Here is a 22,734-nt window from a genome sequence, read left to right as displayed (position 1 = left end):
TATCAGGCAGGATATACTGCAACAGTGTCAAGTGACCCCTAAATCGTGACTCCTTACCAAGGTTAAACCAGCCCAGATGACAAAACTTATTCTACACATCAAAGCTTGCCAATTGTCAAGACATTAGAGAGTTAACATTAATAGCAGCTATGCCTTTGGTGTAGTCCATGATTTTGGAATACTGTACAAATAATTAGGGTTTCTGATCTCAGTAGGAATCCCAATTTCAAGTAGTCAACCATTTTAAGTTTTCTAATGCTTCTTTAGGGGATGGTTATCATAAAGTCACACTAAAAGGGATAACATTAAGGCCAGAGGAAATATCCTAGCTAATCTTATGACATACAGTCCTGGCCCCCATGATATCCAAAAAGTCAAATCTTTGAAGACGTTTTAAAAGGTTATTTTTGGAATGCCTACAACTGGCTCCAGAGTCTGAAGAAAAAAACGTGATAATAAATTACAAAAAGAAAATATCTTTCAGGACACTTTCAGGACAGACACTTGGTGGCACCAGAGGACCTCAATGGAACTTTGTAAAAATTTTATAGGAAATTACCCATCAGAGCAAGGACAAACTGAACATTATACTCAATTCCCATTGGTGGTGAAATTTTACTAAAATTGCTGAGGATGTCTCTGGTGTACAGCTGTCATTAGCACTGTCCTGGTAAAACTGTTATCCTTGTAAATCCAAGCCTTAGAGTCCCTATAAACACTTCCAAATGGATTTCCTAAAATTAACCCCTAGAACACGTTCTGAATATGTTCATCATTGCTTCCATCTTCTCAGGATGAACTAAAACTTCTTGCCAGAGAGCTACAATTCTGTGAGTAGAAAAAAAAATTACTTGATTTTGTGTTTACAACCTGAGGATCTCCAGGGACTGGGTTACTCATTTTACTGGAACTGTAATTAGAGAACTTTGCAAAACCTTGTCATTTACTTAGAAATTCATCGCCCCCCTCATCCTCAAACTTGAAGAAAAGTAGAGAGGACTAATGGCACACTGTATCTGACACTCTTAAACTTCCATGACCAAGAAGGTTACCTCTAACTCATAACATCATGAAGTCCATACTCCCCTACATTCACTGGTTTTTACCATATAAACTTGTTAAGAGTTTGCTCTATGAAGTTGGCTACTTCGCCCTTCATTTTGGACATTTCTTTACTTCAGACAAATGTGGCAAAGTACTCCAAGGGACTAATGTAATATGTTTCAGAGTCTAATCACAAACAGATAAAAGTTGCTTTTCTTCTACAAGACCAAAAGCTCAGAGGTAATGTCTTCTGGAAATGACCTCAGAGAAGAAAAACAAACATCCTGAAACCATATTGGAAATAATCCCACCAAGAACTTTGACTGCTAGCACAGTGGCTAAACCCCCGGGGGAATAGATCCTTGAATTCATGTCTCCCAGATGAACAGACACTAGGTTTCACTAATACACAGAATGCCATTCCATCAAGAAATTTAAATCTAAGGAGTCTTGAGAAAGCTTCAGAAGCAGACATCTTCAGAAACAGCTACCATTCAAGAGGTATGGATCAAGACAGCCTCTACCCAAGACCTACGGAGTCTGTTTTTATGTGGACCGTGAACCAAGAATGGTTTTTATATTTTTAATGGGTTAAAAAGAAAAATAAAAAAAATAACATTTCAAATCACCGGAATATTGTATAAAATATAAATTTTAGTGTCCATAACGTTTTATAGGAACATAGTCATGCTGATTCATGTAAGTATTGTCCATGGCTGCTTTTACACTATAACAACAGAGTTGAGTGGCTGTGACAGAGACCATACCGTCCACAAAGCCTGAAATATTTACTATACGGCTATTTACATAAAAAGCTTGCTAACACCCTACCTAGATAATCAGAGCCAAAGATTGCAATGCTTTTATTTGCAGGCTTTTGTTCTTTATTTTCTGCGATACTTTCTTTCCCCTTTCTTAATCCAGCCCCTTAAGTGAGTAAAAACATATCATTTATTAACCATGATGGTTTCAAAGACCCTTATCCTTACTATTACTCTCTATATTCTTGGCCACTCTATGGTGTGAGTACAATTACTAATGGAAATTTCTGATTTGGGGATGGCCTCTGTTCTCTTGGTTTAATATAGGTATTCCTGGCTGCTGGCTTAAAAGTGATCTACAAGTTCTGATAATAAACTTTTCCTTAGTGTTTTTCCATGTTGGTGTGTTCAGAAGTGTGACTTCTGGAGTCTTAAATACTATTGGATAGCCACTGTCCTATAAAATGATCCAACAAATTATGATCCAACAAAAGGAAAAACTGATACACACACACACACACACACACCACCAGAAACCACCCACATGTCATCATGACTCTTCATCAAGCAGCATAAATCTTGATTGATCACATCCTAAATAATAATGGTTTATTATTTTTTTTTCCAGCTCAGGTTGAAGAAGCAAAAGGGGACTGAGAACTGAAACCACCTGCATCAATATAACAGAGATATTTGGAGTAAGAACTGAGAATACCTGTGTCAACACAGCTTAGTTTTTTGTTCCAGGAAATCTTTGCCCAGTAAATATAAGACTATAAAAACCAATAAATTATATCACTGTTTGTTTCAGGCAACTGCTGCAAAACAACTTATCTGAGACAATGGTTTATTTGGGTAAACATCTGGTTTATCAAACAACTATTCTCAAGAGTAGCTTCAAGAGCCTCAATGTTGCTACATTCACAATCCTAAATACTACATTACAAAATTTGCCCAATTTCCATCAACATCCTGCCTTAAAAGAACTGCCTAAATCTACTTGCACCTAGACCCTATAACCCTCTACGTAGTCCAATACTGATTTGCACCTTTTGAAATACTAAGACTCTGTAGTGTTTTCACTTCTTGCAATGAGTTTCAATAAACACACCTGCTTTATTAACAAGTTCTTTGGTGATATTTGAGGGAATCCAACGAGGCAGTTCTAATTTACACTGCTAACAACAAATGAAAGTTCTTGTTTTTCTAAAAGTTGGTAAAGGTAAGAATCTGGTTTTTTCTTCAGATGAAATCCAGCTCTAATACCATTTCTTGAATAGTCTGTTCTTCCCCACTGATTTAAAAGCCATCGTTAACATTCACTAAATTGTCTTATGTATTTGGATCTATTTCTAGATTCTGTTGTGTTTTACTAAATAACTGTGTACACTGCACCAAGCTATTTTAATTATGACAATTTATATTATATTTAAGAATCAAGTATGACTATTTCATTCCCTTCTTTTTAAAAAATTTCCCAGTCACTCTTATATGTTTATTTCCACATAAACCTTAGAATAAGCTTAAGTACCCTAAATATGTTCTTGACATTGTAAATTGGATTTATTTATTTATTTATTTTTAGAGATAGCATCTCACTCTGCACTCAGGCTGGAGTGCAATGGCACAAACATAGCTCACTACAGTCTCAAACTCCTGGGCTCAAGTGATCCTCCCACCTCAGCCTCTCAAGGAGGTAGGACTACAGGCACATGCCACCATGTCCTGCTAATATATGTATTTTTAAATAGAGACAAGGTCTCACTATGTTGCCCAGGTCTTGAACTCCTGGCCTCAAGTAACCCTCCTGCCTTGGCCTACCAAAGTGCTGGGATTACAGGTGTGAGCTACTCACTGCAGTTGCTTGTTAAATTGGGTTCATTAAACTTACTGATTACCTTAGGGATTGTGATAACTTTATGCTGTTAGCTCTATGCAAAAACAAGATATAACTTTACATTTTAAAATCTGCTTGAAAATTAGTTGTACTTAGTATTTACCTATTCTTTCCCTCCATATTCTTTCCCTCCACAGATAGGTCTGTTTCATACTTGTCCTTCAAATAATTCAACCCTGATTTTATTCCCATAATCTGCACAACCTCTGGATCTGTCTAACCTCGAAATTCCAATTATTTCTAGTTTGGTCTATCCACTATCACCTGACTTCTGATTCTGATGTTACCCCCAATTCCTGTTTCAATATTACCAAACAAGGAGAACAGAAATCAGCATAATTACACTTCCAGGTTTTAGTTGTTAAGATTACTCTGATGGAGCAGCATGAGAAGCACTATCATAAATGCTTCAATACAGATAAAGCTACGGAGAAAATAAGAGCTGACACTATTTTTTAATATTTGGTTACATTATGTAATAACACCCTGGGAAAATATGGTACTACTTATGAGGTTTCATTGCTTTCAAAATATTCTCACTCCCCTATAACATACAATGTGTTTCTCAGATGTAAAATAGTTTTTAGAGTTATTCACAGTGCTGTGTCAAAAAGCCTGAACAAAAATTTTTTTTTTTTTTTTTTTTTTGAGACGGAGTCTTGCTCTGTCGCCCAGGCTGGAGTGCAGTGGCCGGATCTCAGCTCACTGCAAGCTCCGCCTCCCGGGTTTACGCCATTCTCCTGCCTCAGCCTCCCGAGTAGCTGGGACTACAGGCGCCCGCCATCTCGCCCAGCTAGTTTTTTTGTATTTTTTAGTAGAGACGGGGTTTCACCGTGTTAGCCAGGATGGTCTCGATCTCCTGACCTCGTGATCCGCCCGTCTCGGTCTCCCAAAGTGCTGGGATTACAGGCTTGAGCCACCGCGCCCGGCCACAAAATTTTTATTCTCAGTTTTCTGGAAGCCTAAATGTTACCAACAGCTTTAGTTGGGATTTTCTTGAGATTTTATTTAAATAATCCACTAACCCCTGAATCTGTTAGAAAATTTAAAAATTAACTTGGCAATAAGGATTAGAATACATTTTAAAATAGATGCTATAAATACTAATCTGAGAGAAAAAAAAAATACTCACTGTATTAGTCAGCTTTCATACTGCTATAAAGAACTGCCCAAGACTGGGTACTTTATAAAGGAAAGAGGTTTAATTGACTCACAGTTCAGCATGGCTGTGGAGGCCTCAGGAAACTTAAAATCATGATGGAAGGAGAAGGGGAAGCAAGGCACCTTCTTTACAAGGTGACAGAAAGGAGAAGTGCTGAGCGAAGAGGGAAGAACCCCTTATAAAACCATTAGATCTCATGAGAACTATCCGGAGAACAGCATGGGGGAACCACCCAAATGATTCAATTACCTCCACCTTGTCTCTCCCTTGACATGTGGGAGTTAGTTATATGGACTACAATTCAAGATGAGATTTGGCTGGGGACACAAAGCCTTAACCATATTACTTACCTTTTGCCATTTAAGTTCCTGTGTCTCCACAATAATTTTACCAATCTGCTCTTCATAATGAATTTCTGCTTCCTAAGTCAAAAAGAAAAAGAAAAGTGCTATAAAAACAAAGACTTTAAAACTTCCAGTTTTAGCTCTTTCTGGAGAGATATAGAAATAGCATACTCCCACCTTTACAACAAGAAAAAAATCTAGACAAACTGCAAATTAGACAAGTCCATCATAGAACTGAGGTCCCAGATCAATCAAGTACCCAAAATCTGGATAGAGACACATGCCTAGAGAAACAGAATCCTGACATTTGCTTACCTGGGACATAAGCTACCAAGGACTGGTAAGAAGTTTCAATGAAAAGTCCTTAATAAATTGCTAAAGGTAGAATGTAGGCTACTGTAAAAATATGAATCTCCTGAAATAGAGAGATTTACACTTTCTAGCAGGCTTTTCTTCTAGGAAACACACCAGGTGCTTACATAAAAGATTGAGAAAAATCCTATAAAAACTTTCCCCTGCAGCACTGGCTATGCAGGGGAAGAGCACTCACAAGCCATCTTCCCTATTTCCTCTACAGATCAAAACCCTTAATCTGCAGAGGGGAGGGCAACAGAAACTATAGCTAAAAGCACTAGTGGAAACCCTCTGCAGCTGGGCGAGAGGACCAAAAGTCATCACTAAAAATTCTACCTAGGCAGACCTAGCTTCCTTATCTCCTTTAAGCAGCAATTGGGAAGAGGAGGACTGGGAAAACAAGGCAACAACAGTTCTTTCATTGTGAGAAGGGCAGGGATACATGCTAGGCCCAGCATTACATACGAAAGAGGGACCAAACACTCATGAAGATCTCATCCTGAGACTCAAGTTCACCTAAGACTAAGGTTTAATGAGAATATCAGAGAATGCCCTTCTTCCCCTATCTTCCACCACCACCATGCCAATAAGCATCAAGTAAAAAGAACAAGGAGATACAGCAAGGAGAGCTGCAAAGACAGAGTTTCTCTGGGAAGCAAGACAAAGAGAAGATTCAAAGTCAAGTGGGGAGGCCCAATGCCAAGCAGGAAGCAGTCATTTAGAAATATTCTCTGGTTTTGTTTAAAATAATGTAATACTCCTGAATTTGCCCACATCATAAACATAAGGTATCACTAGAGAAATCTGAAGCTTCTGCTGAAAACTTTGTGCCTCAACAAACACACACAGAGCCCTTCTGCAAAAACTAGATTTTTTTTCCCCTTTGGTTCCTTTGGTATTATTTAAAGAAATCTCTGCAATCACTAGCTGACCACTAAAATAACAGCAAAGTCAGTAGCCACACACAACAAAGACAACAGACTACAAATTAGTTCAAATACACACTAAACAAAGACAAGAAGCAGGAACTCTAGAAAGTGAGAAGAGTCTGATTTCCAGAGCTGCCATATATCCAAAATGTTTTCAACAAAAGTTACAAGGCATGCAAAGAAAAAGCAAAGAGTAGCCCACTATAAGGGAAAAACATTAATGGAAATTATACTTTAGGAAGCCCAGAAATTGGACATAAAACTTTTTTTAAAATTATTTTATGCTCTAGGGTACATGTGCACAACGTGCAGGTTTGTTACATATGTATACATGTGCCATGTTGGTGTGCTGCACCCATTAACTCATCATTTACATTAGATATATCTCCTAATGCTATCCCTCCCCCCTCCTCCCACCCCACAACAGGCCCCAGTGTGTGATATTCCCCTTCCTGTGTCCAAGTGTTCTCATTTTTCAGTTTCCACCTATGAGTGAGAACATGCAGTGTTTGGTTTTCTGTTCTTGAGATAGTTTGCTGAGAATGATGGTTTCCAACTGCATCCATGTCCCTACAAGGACATGAACTCATCCTTTTTTTATGACTGCATAGTATTCCATGGTGTATATGTGCCACATTTTCTTAATCCAGTCTATCATTGATGGACATTTGGGTTGGTTCCAAGTCTTTGCTATTGTGAATAGTGCCGTAATAAACATACGTGTGCACGTGTCTTTATAGAAGCATGATTTATAATCCTTTGGGTATATACCCAGTAATGGGATGGCTAGGTCAAATGGTATTTCTAGTTCTAGATCCTTGAGGAATCGCCACCCTGTCTTCCACAATGGTTGAACTAGTTTACAGTCCCACCAACAGTGTAAAAGTGTTCCTATTTCTCCACATCCTCTCCAGCATCTGTTGCTTCCTGACTTTTTAATGATCGTCATTCTAACTGGTGTGAGATGGTATCTCATTGTGGTTTTGATTTGCATTTCTCCGATGGCTAGTGATGATGAGCATTTTTTCATGTGTCTGTTGGCTGCATAAATGTCTTCTGAGAAGTGTCTGTTCATATCCTTTGCCCACTTTTTGATGGGGTTGGGCAAGGACTTCATGTCTAAAACACCAAAAACAATGGCAACAAAAGCCAAAATTGACAAATGGGATCTAATTAAACTAAAGAGCTTCTGCACAGCAAAAGAAACTACCATCAGAGTGAACAGGCAACCTACAGAATGGGAGAAAATTTTTGCAATCTACTCATCTGACAGAGAGCTAATATCCAGAACCTACAAAGAACTCAAACAAATTTACAAGAAAAATACATAAAACTTTTAATCAAACTATTTTATAAATGGTCAAAGAGCTAAAAGAAACCATGTACAAAAATGTAACTATTAAAAAGATAATAAGCAAGTGCTACAAAAAACTTCACAGTCATAAATTTGGCAACTTAGAGAAATTGGCCAATGTCTCGAAAGCCACAAACTATCAAAACTCAACCAAGATAATATAGACAATCTAAATAGCCCTGTAACTATTAAAAGAGTTGAGTTTTTAATAAAAAAGTCTAAGAAATCTTCAGGCCCAGATGGTTTCACTGGAGAATACTACCAAATATTTAAAGAATTAGCACCACTTTTATACAGTCCCTTCCAGAAAAGTAGAAGAGGAGGAAACACATACTAACTGATTTTATCAGACCTATTTACCATAATACCAATACCAAAGACAGCACAAAGGGATTACTCTGACCAATATTTCTCACAACTTTTCATGCAAAAATCCTTAATAACATATTAGCAAATAGAATCCAACAATGTAATTTAAAAATTATACACCATGACAAGTGGAATTCATTGCAGGTATGCAAAGCTGGTTCAAAAGTTGAAAATCAATCAGTGTAATTTATTACATCAATATGCTAATCATATGATCGTATCAACGGACACAGAAAAAGCACTTAACAAAATTCAACATCTATTCTTGATAAAAACTCTGAACAAGTTAGGAATAAAAGATATTATCTTTGCTTTTTGTAAAGAACATTTACAAAAACCCTACATTTAGCATCATATTTAATGGTGAAAGATTGAATGCTTTCACTTTAAGATCAGAAACAATGCAGGGATGTCTATTCTCATCATTCTTATTAAATATAATACTGAAAGTTTTAACCACTGCTATAAGGCATAAACAAATAAACTGATTGGAAAGGACAAAATAAAACTACCTCTATTTGCAGATGATATGATTGTATGCATAGAAAATACCAAGGAACCTACAAAAAAACTCCCAGAACTAGTAAGTGAATTTAACAAGGTCACAGGATACAAGATTAACACACACAAAAAAGTCACATTTCTATATTTTAACAATGAATATGCAGAAAGCAAATTTAAAATGCAACTTATAATCACGTCAGAGAAAATGAGTTATATAAGTATACACTTTGAAAAGCATTTATAGAATTTGTATGCTAATATATACAATATAAACTAATTAAAAACATGCTGAGTGAAAGCACCCTTACCCAAAACAATACACAATGATGATTCCATTTAAATGAAATGGTGGAACAAATAAAACTAATTGAGTTTGGTAAAAAATCAAGAGAGTAATTATCCCTTGGGGTGGGCATTAAGGATAGAATTTGCCTGGGAAGAGGGATGAGGGAGCTTTCTGAGTTCATGAGAATATTTTACATCTTCATAAGGTTTCAATTATACAAGTGTATTCATCTGTCAAAACTCACTAAATGTATAGCTAAGATGTGTACATTTCATTGTATATAAGCTTTAGTGTAAGGAAAAACGCTGTAGAGAAATAGTAAACTCTTTGTAATGATATTTATTTTATTTTTTATTTTTTGAGTCAGAGTCTCGCTCTGTTACCCAGACCCAGCCTGGAGTGCAGTGGTACGATCTCGGCTCACTGCAACCTCCGCATCCCAGGTTCAAGCAATTCTCCTGCCTCAGCCTTTCAGATAGCTGAGATTACAGGTGCATGACACCATGCCCGGCTAATTTTTATATTTTTAGTAGAAACAGGGTTTTACCATGTTGGCCAGGCTGGTCTGGAACTCCTGACCTCAGGTAATCTGCCCACCTCAGCCTCCCAAAGTGATGCGACGACAGGAATGAGCCACTGCGCCCGGCCCATGATATTCATTTTAAATATCAGGAGGAAGTATACTGATGTCTGCAATTTACTTTGAAATCATCAGAATGAAGTCAAAAGAGGGATACATAGATAAGTGATAAAGCAAAAATAGTAAAATGTTAATGTTGTATGAGTGTTCACTGTAAAAATTCTTTCAGTTTTGCTGTGTGTTTGACAACTTTCATAACAACATGTTGGAGAGAAACCAAACAGTAGATATTAACAGATAAAATATGTGCTTTTTAAATGAAATATTTTTCTATGACTCACTCTTTTATTTTATTTTTATTTTTATTTTTATTTTTTTTTTTGTGAGACAGAGTCTCGCTCTGTTGCCCAGGCTGGAGTGCAGTGGCGCAATCTCAGCTCACTGCAAGCTCCGCCTCCTGGGTTCACACCATTCTCCTACCTCGGTCTCCCAAGTAGCTGGGACTACAGGCACCTGCCACCACACCTGGCTAATTTTATGTATTTTTAGTAGAGATGGGGTTTCACTGTGTTAGCCAGGATGGTCTCGATCTCCTGACCTCGTGATCCACTCGCCTGGGCCTCCCAAACTGCTGGGATTACAAGCATGAGCCACCACGCCCAGCCTATGACTCACTTTTATGTCCTTTGATTTATTATACATATATACACATACACACCTATGCTATGTTACTCAAAGGTAGACTTTCATGAAAGTTGTCTCATTTAGAACTTTTTTAGCAGCAAGTAACAACAAAATCCAGCTCACAATGGCTTATGGGAGTTAGCATCTCATATGAACAACAGTCTAAATGTAGAGTGCTTCTACAATTGATTATTTCAGTGGCCCACTCAACAATATCATCAATACTATGCTGCTGCCCATCTTTCCATTTTGCCATTATCAGTGACTTTCATCATGCTTTCCACCCCTCATGGTTGCAAAATGGTTACTTTCATTTTAGGCATTAATGACAAGTCAGAGAACATCTTGCAGTAGAAAAAGTATATTCTCTTAATAAAAGGTTAACAAAACCTTTCCCAGAAGCTTCCCAACACACATTCCCTAGTATTTCATTAGCCATAACTGGGTCACATACCCTCTCCTAAGCTAGTCATTGACAGGGGAAGTACATTGGATGTTTATATGTGATTAATACCAGTGAGGACTTACCTGACTCACATTCATGAGAGGTGGACCCTATGACACAATTAGGGTTTTTCCAACAGGGAAGAAGGGAGGCAATCCCTACCAACAGTATATACTACAAGATACATAAATGATTAGAGATTACAATCTCTTACAGTAATACCTTTCTATTATCAAAACATATTTAAAAAGGAAATAAATGTACATATATACATTTGTTCTGGGAAGGACTGTACATAAAACATGCATCTCTTCTAAAAGCAGCTGGACTGAAAATGTACAAGATACTGTTTTCATCATGAAGGTCTGGTTCTCTTTTAACCACTTCCCTTTCATTGGTTAGAGTGGGTTCTGAGGTCTTACCATGATCTAGATATTGTTCTAAGTACTTTTTATTTATTGATTAATATAATCTTGGACATAATATGAGGTAGGTTCTCTTACTATTGCCATTGTATATATAAGGAACTTCAGATAGCAAGAGGGTAAATAGCTTGCCTAAAGTCACACAGGAGGTAAACAGCAGAGCCAGTATTCGAACTCAGATCATCTGTCTCCAAAGTCTCTTAAATGCTGCATTACATTACCTTGAAGAGACTGTGGATGCTGCAGAACAGTATGGGTTGTTATGATACATATTCCTTTCCTTCAAAAACTTCAGAAATTAATCTTTATATCCCCTCAAATTTAGGAAACCATTCAAAATCATTTTACCTATGTTAAATATGCAAGCACAATCTGGTTATTTGGTAAAACATCTCAAAATAAAAACTAGAAATATTTGTTGAATGAAAAACAAAAGAATTTAAGAATTGCTATGAATGTTCTAATATTAATAGATACTTTTCTATATCAGAAATCTTTGTCATAGATTAAGTTGACAAATGTGAAAACAGTAGTTTAAATACTATTAAGAAAGAGATTTGTTTAAATATAAACTTTTAGGCTAGCCCATGAATGTTAGAAATATTTATCTTGAGTACTTTTCAGACCAAGAAACTATCTGGAAGAGTGATTAGTATTTTCTTAGACAACATGAGAAACTGAGTTGAGCAATTTCGTAGGAGGTGGCTTATGAGTTTGAAAAGGAATGTACAAGTACCCAGTTACAATTTTGGCTGCTTGGACATGTGCCTGGTGTATGTTCCTAAATCTGTTCAGGGTCAAGAATTGAAGAGGCCTGACCAATACATAGCCCATCTTGTAAAACTACAGCCTGAAGCAAACACTTTAAAAAAGACATGACACTTTCTAAAGGTTATAAAGAGTAAATAAACCATCAAATTACTCCTCTTTTATTGTTTTTGTAAAAACACTTATATCCTTGTAGTCCTAAGGCATCTAATAAAAAATAAACACTTTTAAGATTCTGTATTCTAGGTACTTTATTGAAGTTAGAGATAACATTTTTATTAAATTTAATATTTTTTATCATTGACATTTAATAATTTGTATTAATAACTTTTAAAAGCTGCTTAAAGAATAAATAGAAGAAAAAATTAAGGCTCTAATAAAAAGTTAAATAATAATTTTTAACAGAAAGCATAAAGTTAATAAAATCCTACTGTAGTACAAGTATATTCTAATGCTATTTTTCTGCAATGTGGCTAAAACCCATTTTATCCGTTTTCCATGTGGTATAAAGATATACATTCTACAAATCATAATGATCAGAAAGGGGTATGATTCTATCCATACCGTTTTTAATTTTATGGGGTATTGAAATGCTGCTTAATGTTATTTACCACAAACACCATTAATTACCCAGTTTTCCCTCATACTTTTCTTAGAAAGTCATTATTTTAAACCACCCAAAACTCCACTGACTTTTATTTACTGCTAATTTAGAATTCAAAAATTTATTCTTTGGATATTTAACAAATTTAATGTGCCCTTTCTGAACTACCCTAACACTTTGCTCATGATTCTATTATGATACATAATAATACACACTATGTGATAGTATAGTCATTAATTTGCATGGCATGTGATGACCATTAAATTTTCAATTCTCTTAAGGCATAGATTGAGAAATGGCTTATAAAAGGTTATCAAATTAATGCATAATTTAAAAGCCTAAAAGATTTGTGGTAGAGATCTTTTATTCCCATTGTAGAGATGATTTGGCTCAGAATTATGTTTTGTTTTAAAACTTTCAACTTACTTCCTATTTTTAGAATCCAGTAGATTTCATGTTGAAATCTGGATTTCTAGGTTCTCTTCAATAACTGAAAAAGCTGGATAGCACAGAGCTTATTTTTCTACATGCCAATAATTACTTGGAGCTGAATGGCAGATGTACGTTGAACTGAAGATATAGGCTTTCCAGGTCAAAAAAATTCCTGCCCTACTCACATCACGTGCCAACTGCCTGAATTCTGAAGGAAGGTGTCTGTTACTTGTTACTTCTGTGCTATATTACTGTGCATCCCCACTCCTTATCAGTAATTCTATCTATATGATAAGGACATGTATCAAAAATGATGTCTAACTTCTAAAATGCACACATTGTGCATTCAATATAAACTATTTTGTTGATTCGGACTGTTAATTTGTAGATCATTATAAATTTTAAACATTCCATTTTTTTCAAATATTATTACCATTTTAGGTTAATACAGAAAAAAATGAGTAATGTCCCCTCTTACTTTTATTAATTACTATACAGTTAAGAAGTGAAATATAGTTTAGCGAATTAAGAAGATGTCTTTTTTGGTGTTTTTTTTTACTTTTCAGTAATCCCCCCTTATCCATGGGTTCACTTTCTGAGGTTTCAGTTACCTGCAGTCAACCATTGTCCAAAAATAGGTTAATATAATACAATAAGATATTTTGACAGAAAGTGAGACCACATTTGCATAATTTTTATTATAGTATATTGCTATAATTGTTCTATTTTTAGCTGTTTTTAACTTCTTATATGCATAATTTATAAATTAAACTTCATTACAGGTATGTGCACGTAGGGAAAAACAGTATACATTGCACAGGGTGTGATACTATCTGAAGTTTCAGGCATCTGCTGCAGGTCCTGGAACTTACCCCCACAAAAATAAGGAGAGACTACTATATCTTGTTGTCCTACCTTCCAGCTTATAAAACACTTACGTGTTTTGCTCATTACAACTAAAGACATTTTGCTATCTAACCCTTTACAATATAACTCAATTTTATGTTAATAACTTTATTCATTTCAGCTAACTTATACATGTTAATGGAAGAGCACTGGACAAGGAATGGGGAGATGTGAGTATGAGTCTCTGGGTTTTAGGTTGGTCTAGAAGGTATCTCAGGTCACTTTCATCTCTAAATTTCTACAATTTCATGATCCTGCAAAAAGACTGATGATGTAGAATACATCTCCAAGATCATACAGAGAAGAGAACCATAAAGAAGTAATCCTGATAATCAGCATCTGATAGTTCACTAGAGGCTGAGAAACAGGCAGATCCACCAGCAGTCTTATGAGGATAGGCTTAGTGTTCAGGGCCCACCAAGGAGGAGGGACTCTGGCAAATATCCTAGAATTTTAGTTGGAACTCCAAAGAGCTACACTCTTAGAGTAGAAAGTGGAAATAAACTACTCCTCACAAAGATGAAAACAGCTTCCAGGTAACTCAGTCTCTGACTAGTAAAATAATCTGCCCAACTCCAACTTCCAGAAGCAAAAGTAAATCTCTCTAAAGAAAGATAATACCATCCAAAGCCTCAAATTTCCTTTACAGTTTTTCATGCACAAAGTCAGTCATTGAATCAAAATTTACTCTATTTCACCGAAGATAAGGTCAAATGACCAAAAACCAAGAGAAAAAGAGAGACAATAGAAATGGATCTACAAGAAGTCCAGATATTGGATTTATTGACATAGACTTTAAAACATATGTGATTAACATGCTCAAGGAAATATATAACAAAATGAATTTCCACAGAGGACTGAAAATTATAAAAGACAAACCAAATGGAAATATTAGAACTGAAAAATATAATAAATCAAATTAAGAACTCAATAGACTGAGTTTATCAGCAGATTAGACAAATTGAAGAGAGGATTAGTAAAGTGAAAGGACAGAAAAAAATAGCTAGACTGAAACATAGAGAGAAAAAAATACGGAAAACAGACAAAATAAACAGTAATAATATAGAAGACTTTAACAAAACTGACAAAGTTGATCTATATAATTCATATTCACAGAACACTGCACCTAAGAAATGCAGAATACACATTCTTTTCAAATTAATCAGTGTTAGAATATTTACCAAAATCAATTATATGCTTGGCCAGAAAGCAAATCTCTACATCTATTAAGTGGCTGCAATTATATGGACTATATTATCTGATACAGTAGAAATAAGCTAGAAATCAATTTTTTAAGTTAGCAAAAAATAAAATACTCAAATATTATTAAAAGAAGTATACATCTAAATAGCCCATATGTTGAAGAATAAATTATAAGAAAATTAGAAAATAATTTGAATAATAAAAATACAATATATAAAAATTAGGATCCAGCTGAAGCCATATTGAGGAAAATTTATAGTCTTATAAATGCCTTATATTAGAAAATAAAAAAGGTGAAAATTAATAAGCTAAATACACATCTCTACAATTTTAAAACAAAAATAACAGCCAATTAAATAAAATAAAGGAATGAAATAATGAAGATAAGAGCAGATATTAATAAAACATAAAACAAATATATAATGGAGAGAATCAAAGCCAAAACTTAATTCCTCGAAAAGTTTAACACAACTGATAAATCCTTGGAAAGACTGATCCAAAATTCCTACTCATCCATCACATCCCAAATGAGTTATTCCTTCCATGAAGCTTCCCTCAATCCTCCAGTAAAGTTATGCATTTCCTTATCCATACTTTCAGAATATCTTGTGCATACCTTTTTTTTGCATGATACTATAATAAGCGCTAAAATTTGGCATAATAAGTCCTCACTAAATGTTAAATGAGTCACCAAATATAGTTTGCTTGCTTAATATCTCTTAAAAATAAAAAAGAAACCATATTCAATTTGTACTGTACTATTTATTGCATTTTCACTGTTTCAAAGTCCTAATATTTTTAAATTTTTTATTGTGAAACAATTTTAGATTTACAGAAAAGTTGCAAAGATAGTAGAGAGTTCCCGTATACTCTTCACCCAGCTTCCCCTAATGTTAACATCTTAGGTTACAATGATATATTTATCAAAGGCTGAGAAAATAACATTGGTACTACACTATTAATTAGAGCACAGAGTTTATTTCAGATCTCACTACTTTTTCCACCAGTATCTGTTCCAGGATCCAGTCCAGGTTACCACATTGCATTTAGTCATCGTGTCTCCTTAGATTCCTCCATTCTGTCAAAGTTTCTCAGTCTTTCCTTGTTTTTACTGATTTTGACACTTTTGAAGAGTATTATTGAGGTATCTTGTAGAATGTCCCTCAAATGGTGCTTGTCTGATATTTTTTCATGATTATACTAGGTGTGGGGGAAGAATGTCACAGAGAATAAAGTTTTCTTTTCATCACATCGCATCATGAATATTTGATATTCATGTGAATCACTGATACCAACATGAATTATTTCTGGAGATTTTAACTTTAATCATTTAGTTAAGGTAGTGTCTTCCAGGTATCTCCACTGTAAACCTAGTATTTTTTCCCTTACATATTCTAGTCATTAGAAACAAGTCACTTATTCCACAATAGGGTGGGGTGTTAGGGCATAGAATTAAGCTCTGCTTCCCGGAGGGAGGAATAGCAAACAATTTTGAACAAGATATAAAATCACTATAGTAAATTACTAAATAATCTGGAAAAAATATTGTGTGACTATGTGACTACCTTGTTTTGCCTTAAAGTTTCAGCCATCAAATTTGGCATTCATCAGTCGATACTGCCTGCAGCAATTTTTTTTTTTTTTTTTTTTTTTTTTTTTTTTTTTTTTTTGAGATGTTGTCTCGTTCTGTTGCCCAGGCTGGAGGGCAGTGGCATGATCTCGGTTCACTGCAACCTCCACCTCCTGGATTGAAGCAATTCCCTGCCTCAGCCTCCCGAGTAGCTAGGATTACAGGCACCCACCACCATTCCCGGCTAGTTTTTGTATTTTTAGTAGAGATGGGGTTTCACCATCTTGGCCAAGCTTGTCTTGAACTCCTGACCTCGTGATCCACCTGCCTCGGCCTCTCAAAGTGCTGGGATTACAGGAGTGAGCCACTGTGCCTGGCCTGCAGAAATTATTACTGTGATTTTCTAAGGGTGATCTTCTATTTCTCCTTTTCCTCCTACATTTAGTAGCTGAAATTCTTTTGTAAATATTTTTCCCAGCTGAGTGTGGTGGCTCACGCCTGTAATCCCACCACTTTGGGAGGCCGAGGCAGGTGGATCGCTTGAGCCCATGAGTTTGAGACAAGCCTGAGCAACATAAGGAGACCTCATCTATACATAAAATTTAAAATTTAACCAGACACGATGGTGCCACCTGTGGTTCCAGCTACTCTGGAGGCTGAGATAGCAGGATTGCTTAAGCCCAGGAGGTCAAGACTGCAGTAAGCCATGTTTGTACCATTACACTCCAGCCTAGGTAACAGAGCAAGACCTTGTCTCAAAATAAAAATAAATAAATAAATAAATAAATAAATAAATTCCCCTCTCCCCAATTTATCTATTTAATCATTTATTTATATTAATAGGGGATCCAATAATATCATTAGTTTGTGGTTCAAATTGCTCCAGTTTTAACCGTGGGAGCTCTTTCAGGCTGTTTTGTGTATCCTTTTGACATCATTTTAAGTACTTCCTTACTTTCCAGCACTACAAGATGCCCAGCCCTGAAATAAGTCACATCTCCTGGTTCCTTTTACTAGGAGTCCTGGTTTCTTTTACTAGATAATAATATTTAGATCCCAAGATCTGGGTGTCAGTTTTTCTAGACCCCCTCGGCAGAGAAAGCTAGAAAATATATGTATATATGCTAACCCATGTATACACATGTCTATATTTATCTTGCTATCTGTATATAATTAAACCATGAATTCATACTGATATCGCCAATTCTTTTTTTTTTTTTTAAATGGAGTCTCGCTCTGTCGCCCTAGGCTGGAGTGCAGTGGTGTGATCTTGGCTCACTGCAACCTCTGCCTCCCAGGTTCAAGCAATTCTCCTGCCTCAGGCTCCCAAGTAGCTGAGACTACAGGAGTGCGCCACCACACTCGACTAATTTTTGTATTTTTAGTAGAGATGTGGTTTCACCATGTTGGCCACACTGGTCTTGAACTCCTGACCTCAGGTGATTCACCCGCCTCAGCCTTCCAAAGTGCTGGGATTACAGGCATGAGCCACCCCGCCCAGCCCAATCCTTTTTTTTTTTTTTTTTCCAACTTTAAGTGCCAGGATACATGTGCAGGATGTGCAGGTCTGTTACATAGTCATAGGTAAAGGTGTGCCATGGTGGTTTGCTGCACAGATCAACCCATCACCTAGGTATTAAGCCTAGCATCCATTAGCTCTTCTTCCTGATGTTCTCCCTCCCCATCCCTGCCCCAATAGGCCCCAGTCTATGTTGTTCCCCACCATGTGTCCATGTGTTTGCATCATTCAGCTCCCACTTATAAATGAAAATATGCAGTGTTTGGTTTTCTGTTGCTGCATTACTTTGCTGAGGATAACAGCTTTCAGCTCCATTCATGTCCCTGCAAAGGACATGACCTCGTTCCTTTTTACAGCTGCATGGTATTCCATGGTGTGTACACACCACATTTTATTTATCCTGTCTATCACTCATGGGCATTTAGGTTGATTCCATGTCTTTGCTATTGTGAATAGTGCTGCAATGAACATACATGTGCATGTATTAATATCTTTATAATATAATGATTTATATTTCTTTGGGTATATACCTAACAATGGGATTGGTGGGTCAAATGGTATTTTTGCCTTCAGATCTTTGAGGAATCGCCACACCATCTTCCACAATGGTTGAACTAATTTATACTCCCACCAACAGTGTAAAAGCATTCCTTTTTCTCTGCATCCTTGCCAGCATCTGTTTTTTTTGACTTTTTAATAATCACTATTCTCACTGGCGTGAGATATCTCCAACTTTAATGCAGCAGCAAAGAGCTCATTCTAGACTTCCCCTTTGCTTATTTGTAACAACTTTCAACCGTGAAAAAATCTACCTAGCTCTCAGTATCTATTTGCTTATTTCTTCAACCCTAGTATACCTGTAGTTTCAGAATTGCTGACACGTACCCACTCAAGAAACAAATTTACCAAGTAGAGACACTGTTTATGTACCCTTCTTTTTGTCTTTAGCCTTACAGTATCCAGTCAAAATGCTGTTTTCCCAAGTTACTTAAGTCAACTTCTTTTCCCTCTACTCCGCTCACTTATGTTACGTATTTGTGAAAGTTTGTTACATTTTCATAGTATAAATTCCACACTAGAATTCTCCTGCACATCCTTGTAAATTTGGGGCCGGGCGCGGTGGCTCAAGCCTGTAATCCTAGCACTTTGGGAGGCCGAGACGGGCGGATCACGAGGTCAGGAGATCGAGACCATCCTGGCTAACATGGTGAAACCCCGTCTCTACTAAAAAATACAAAAAAAAACTAGCCGGGCGCGGTGGCGGGCGCCTGTAGTCCCAGCTACTCGGGAGGCTGAGGCAGGAGAATGGCGTGAACCCGGGAGGCGGAGCTTGCAGTGAGCTGAGATCGGCCACTGCACTCCAGCCTGGGCGACAGAGCGAGACTCCGTCTCAAAAAAAAAAAAAAAAAAAAAAAAAAAATTTGCATATAGTACAGTTTACTCTTTATGGTGTCATTTTACGTTTGGCAGAAGAATGCTGTGGTGGACCACTACTATATAATACAGAAGAGTTACATCATCCCCTAAATTTCTCATGCATTCCATATAGCAAACCCCTCTCCTATCCTCCAATACCTAGTAATCACTGATTTATTTTCCATTGCTATAGTTCTGTCTTTTCCAGAATGTCATATAAATGCATCATATAATATATAGCCTCTTGGATCTGGCTTCTCTCAGAAAATTTCATTTAAGAGTCACACCTCCATTTTTGAGGATTTTTTGCTGGGAATAGAATTCTAGGTTGGTAGTTCTATTCTTTTAGCATTTTAAAGGTACCATTCTATTGTCTTCTGGGTTGAGTAATTATTACTGAGAAGCCCACTATCCATCTTCATCTTATTGTTGTTACTTTGAAAATAATGAATCTTTTCCACTTGTGGCTGCTTTCAAGATTTTCTGTTTGTTTTTCAGTTCTTCCATGATGTAGCTGGGTATGATTTTCTGTGTATTCATCCTACTGGGCATCACAGAGCTTCTTGAATCTCTGGGTGGTATTTTTAATCCATTTTGAATATTTTCTAATGCCATGTAGTTCTACAATCCTGTCTTCTACTGTGTCTAATCAGCTGCTAAATCTATTGAGTTATTAATTTGGATATTGTATATTTCACTTTCAGAATAAAATTCTCCACCTCCCTCCCTATTGTTCTCAATTCCTCTGATTTCTTCACTGTATTAATTAATTGTTACAATGGATTAATACATTAATACAATGTATTATTCATAATAATATTAAATGACCCTTTCTATTTAAATGTCCCTTTCTGTTCAAGCTCCAATATGTAAATCACATAAGTTTTATTTTTATTGTCTGATTTTTCTACTGGTATTGATCATATAGTGTATCTGGCATGTCTAATCCTTTATTACTTTTAATCTTTATTGTAAAGCATCTCAAATTGCTGAATTTCAGTTACTATGGTTTCATTAAACAAAACTATTTCCCCAACAATATGGTTCAAATTTCAGTTACCATGGTACATTATTGTGAGTAATTGCACAAACCTTACCGTTAGCTCCCCAGTCCCCAAACCGCTACATAAATAATGCATGTGCATCCTAATCAGTGATCAAACATGTCACTTCTACCACAGTCTATCAACGACTGGTCACTTGTGTATCTGTCATGCAATCCATGTGCAGACAATAAAGTAGGTTGTTATGTTCCTTTCTTGCTACCTGTGAAAAATCCATATGACATTTTATGAAAATGGATCATCAAAAATGGGAACTGGCCAATGAAAATGAAACTGCTGCAAGAAAAAGAAGAAAAGAAGGGACACAGGAAGAGAGGGAAGGAAAGAGAAAAATTTTACTGGAAGTAAAATTCAAATAAAATATAAATTGAGTTATTGAAGAAATGGCTGAACATAGGAATGTTAACACTGCCATTTGAGAGACTAGATATGCAGCTAGAAGAACATAGAAAAGGTATCTTATCAACATAAGATACCTAGGAACTTATCAACATAAATGAGAAAAGTGACTGTGATAAAAGGATTAAGATGTCTCAGAGGAAGTGATGCCAGCAAAGACAACATATTAAACAACATTGAAAGTGCAAAGGACACCATGTAGGAAGCTAATCTAAACTTGAACAGGAGTATTATAATTTGCAAAGGCAGAGAAATTATGCTTATTCTAGTATTGTAAGTTATACAACAATAAGGCAAGCATTGTCCAAACTACCTTGGCAAGTTTCTCACAAAGAAATAAAACATTTTAATTTTTAATGTTTCTAATGTTTTGAATTACAGTATACTAAATATTTAATTATTTTTATTATTTTAGTGTATCAACATTTAAATTATAATAAATATATACTGAGAGTATATAATGTTTTCATAAATATCTTTAACAGTCACAAAACAATCATAACTTTGATCATTGATTATTCAAATTGTTTTGCATGAAGCCAGGTGCAGCAGCTCATGCCTCACTTTCGGAGGCCAAGGCACGAAGATCGCTTGAGGCTACGAGTTCAAGACCAGCCTGGGCAATATGGCAAAACCCTATCTCTACAAAAAGTACAAAAAATTATCCAGGCGTGGTGGCGTGTGCCTGTAGTCCCAGTTATGCAGGAGGCTGAGGTGAGAGGATTGCTTGAGCAGGGGAAGTCAAGGCTGCAGTGAGCTGTGATCATGCCATTGCATTCCAGCCTGGGCAACAGAGTGATAGCATGTCTCCAAAAACATTAAAATTACTTTGCACAATCTTAGCTTGCAGGGTCATTTTTTATGGTTTCACACTACCATGCAAGCGAAGGACTTCCTCTATCACACACATCTTCCATATCAGTATGTAGGTACCAACCTCATTTTTTTTTTTTTAAAGATATGGGTCTCACTCTATTCCCCGGCCTCCCTAGTAGCTGGGACTCCAGGTGTGCACCCACTTCACCTGGCTCCTTATTTAACAGCAACAAAATATTCTTCATATTTGATTGAATCATCAAATTCTGCACATCAAACCTCCCCAAAATTTCATGACTTTTTAAACTTTTAAAAAATTCTTTATTTTTAACATCTATGGGTACATAGTAGGTGTGTGTGTGGGCGTGTGTATATATATATATATACACACACATATATGGTCCATGGGATATTTTGACACGGGTATACATTATATAAAAATCACATCAGGGCCAGGCATGGTGGCTCACACCTGTAATCCCAGCACTTTAGGAGGCCAAGGTGGGCGGACCACTTGAGACCCGGTCAAGACAAGTCTGGCCAACATGGTAAAACCCCGTCTCTACTAAAAATACAAAAAATAGCCAGGGAGAGCATGGTGGCACACGCCTGTTATCCCAGCTACTCAGGAGGCTGAGGCACGAGAATCACTTGAACCTGGGAGGCAGAGGTTGCCCGGAGCCAAGATCATGCCACTGCACTCCAGCCTGGGCAACACAGCAAGACTCTGTCTCAAAAACAAAAAAAAATCACATCAGGGTAAATGGGGTATCCATCACCTCAAGCATTTGTCCTTTATGTTACAAATAATCCAATTAACATTCTTTTAGTTATCTTTAAATGCACAACTAAATTATTAGACTATAGTCACCTTGTGCTATCAGTTACCAGATTTTATT

At 36.3% G+C, this 22,734-nt stretch overlaps 1 protein-coding gene and 1 long non-coding RNA gene across 2 annotated transcripts in view; one reads left to right on the top strand and one right to left on the bottom strand.

The window, feature by feature from the left end:
• LOC103238074 (uncharacterized) overlaps positions 1–2,878 on the top strand; it is a 35,927-nt gene extending 33,049 nt beyond the window's left edge. The window contains exon 3 of the long non-coding RNA XR_499069.3: positions 2,434–2,878. This is a non-coding gene — a long non-coding RNA (uncharacterized lncRNA). The remainder of the gene's footprint in view (positions 1–2,433) is intronic.
• The window catches only part of CCDC73 (coiled-coil domain containing 73), a 170,649-nt gene that overhangs the window by 98,806 nt on the left and 49,109 nt on the right, over positions 1–22,734 (bottom strand). The window contains exon 3 of the mRNA XM_037999541.2: positions 5,215–5,286. Coding sequence (XP_037855469.2) covers positions 5,215–5,286 — 72 coding nt within the window. The remainder of the gene's footprint in view (positions 1–5,214; positions 5,287–22,734) is intronic.

This window comes from Chlorocebus sabaeus, chromosome 1 (assembly GCF_047675955.1).
Source record: "Chlorocebus sabaeus isolate Y175 chromosome 1, mChlSab1.0.hap1, whole genome shotgun sequence".
Lineage (NCBI taxonomy): Eukaryota > Metazoa > Chordata > Mammalia > Primates > Cercopithecidae > Chlorocebus > Chlorocebus sabaeus.
The sequence above is the reverse complement of the archived record's forward strand: the minus strand, read 5'-3'. Positions and strand labels throughout refer to the sequence as shown.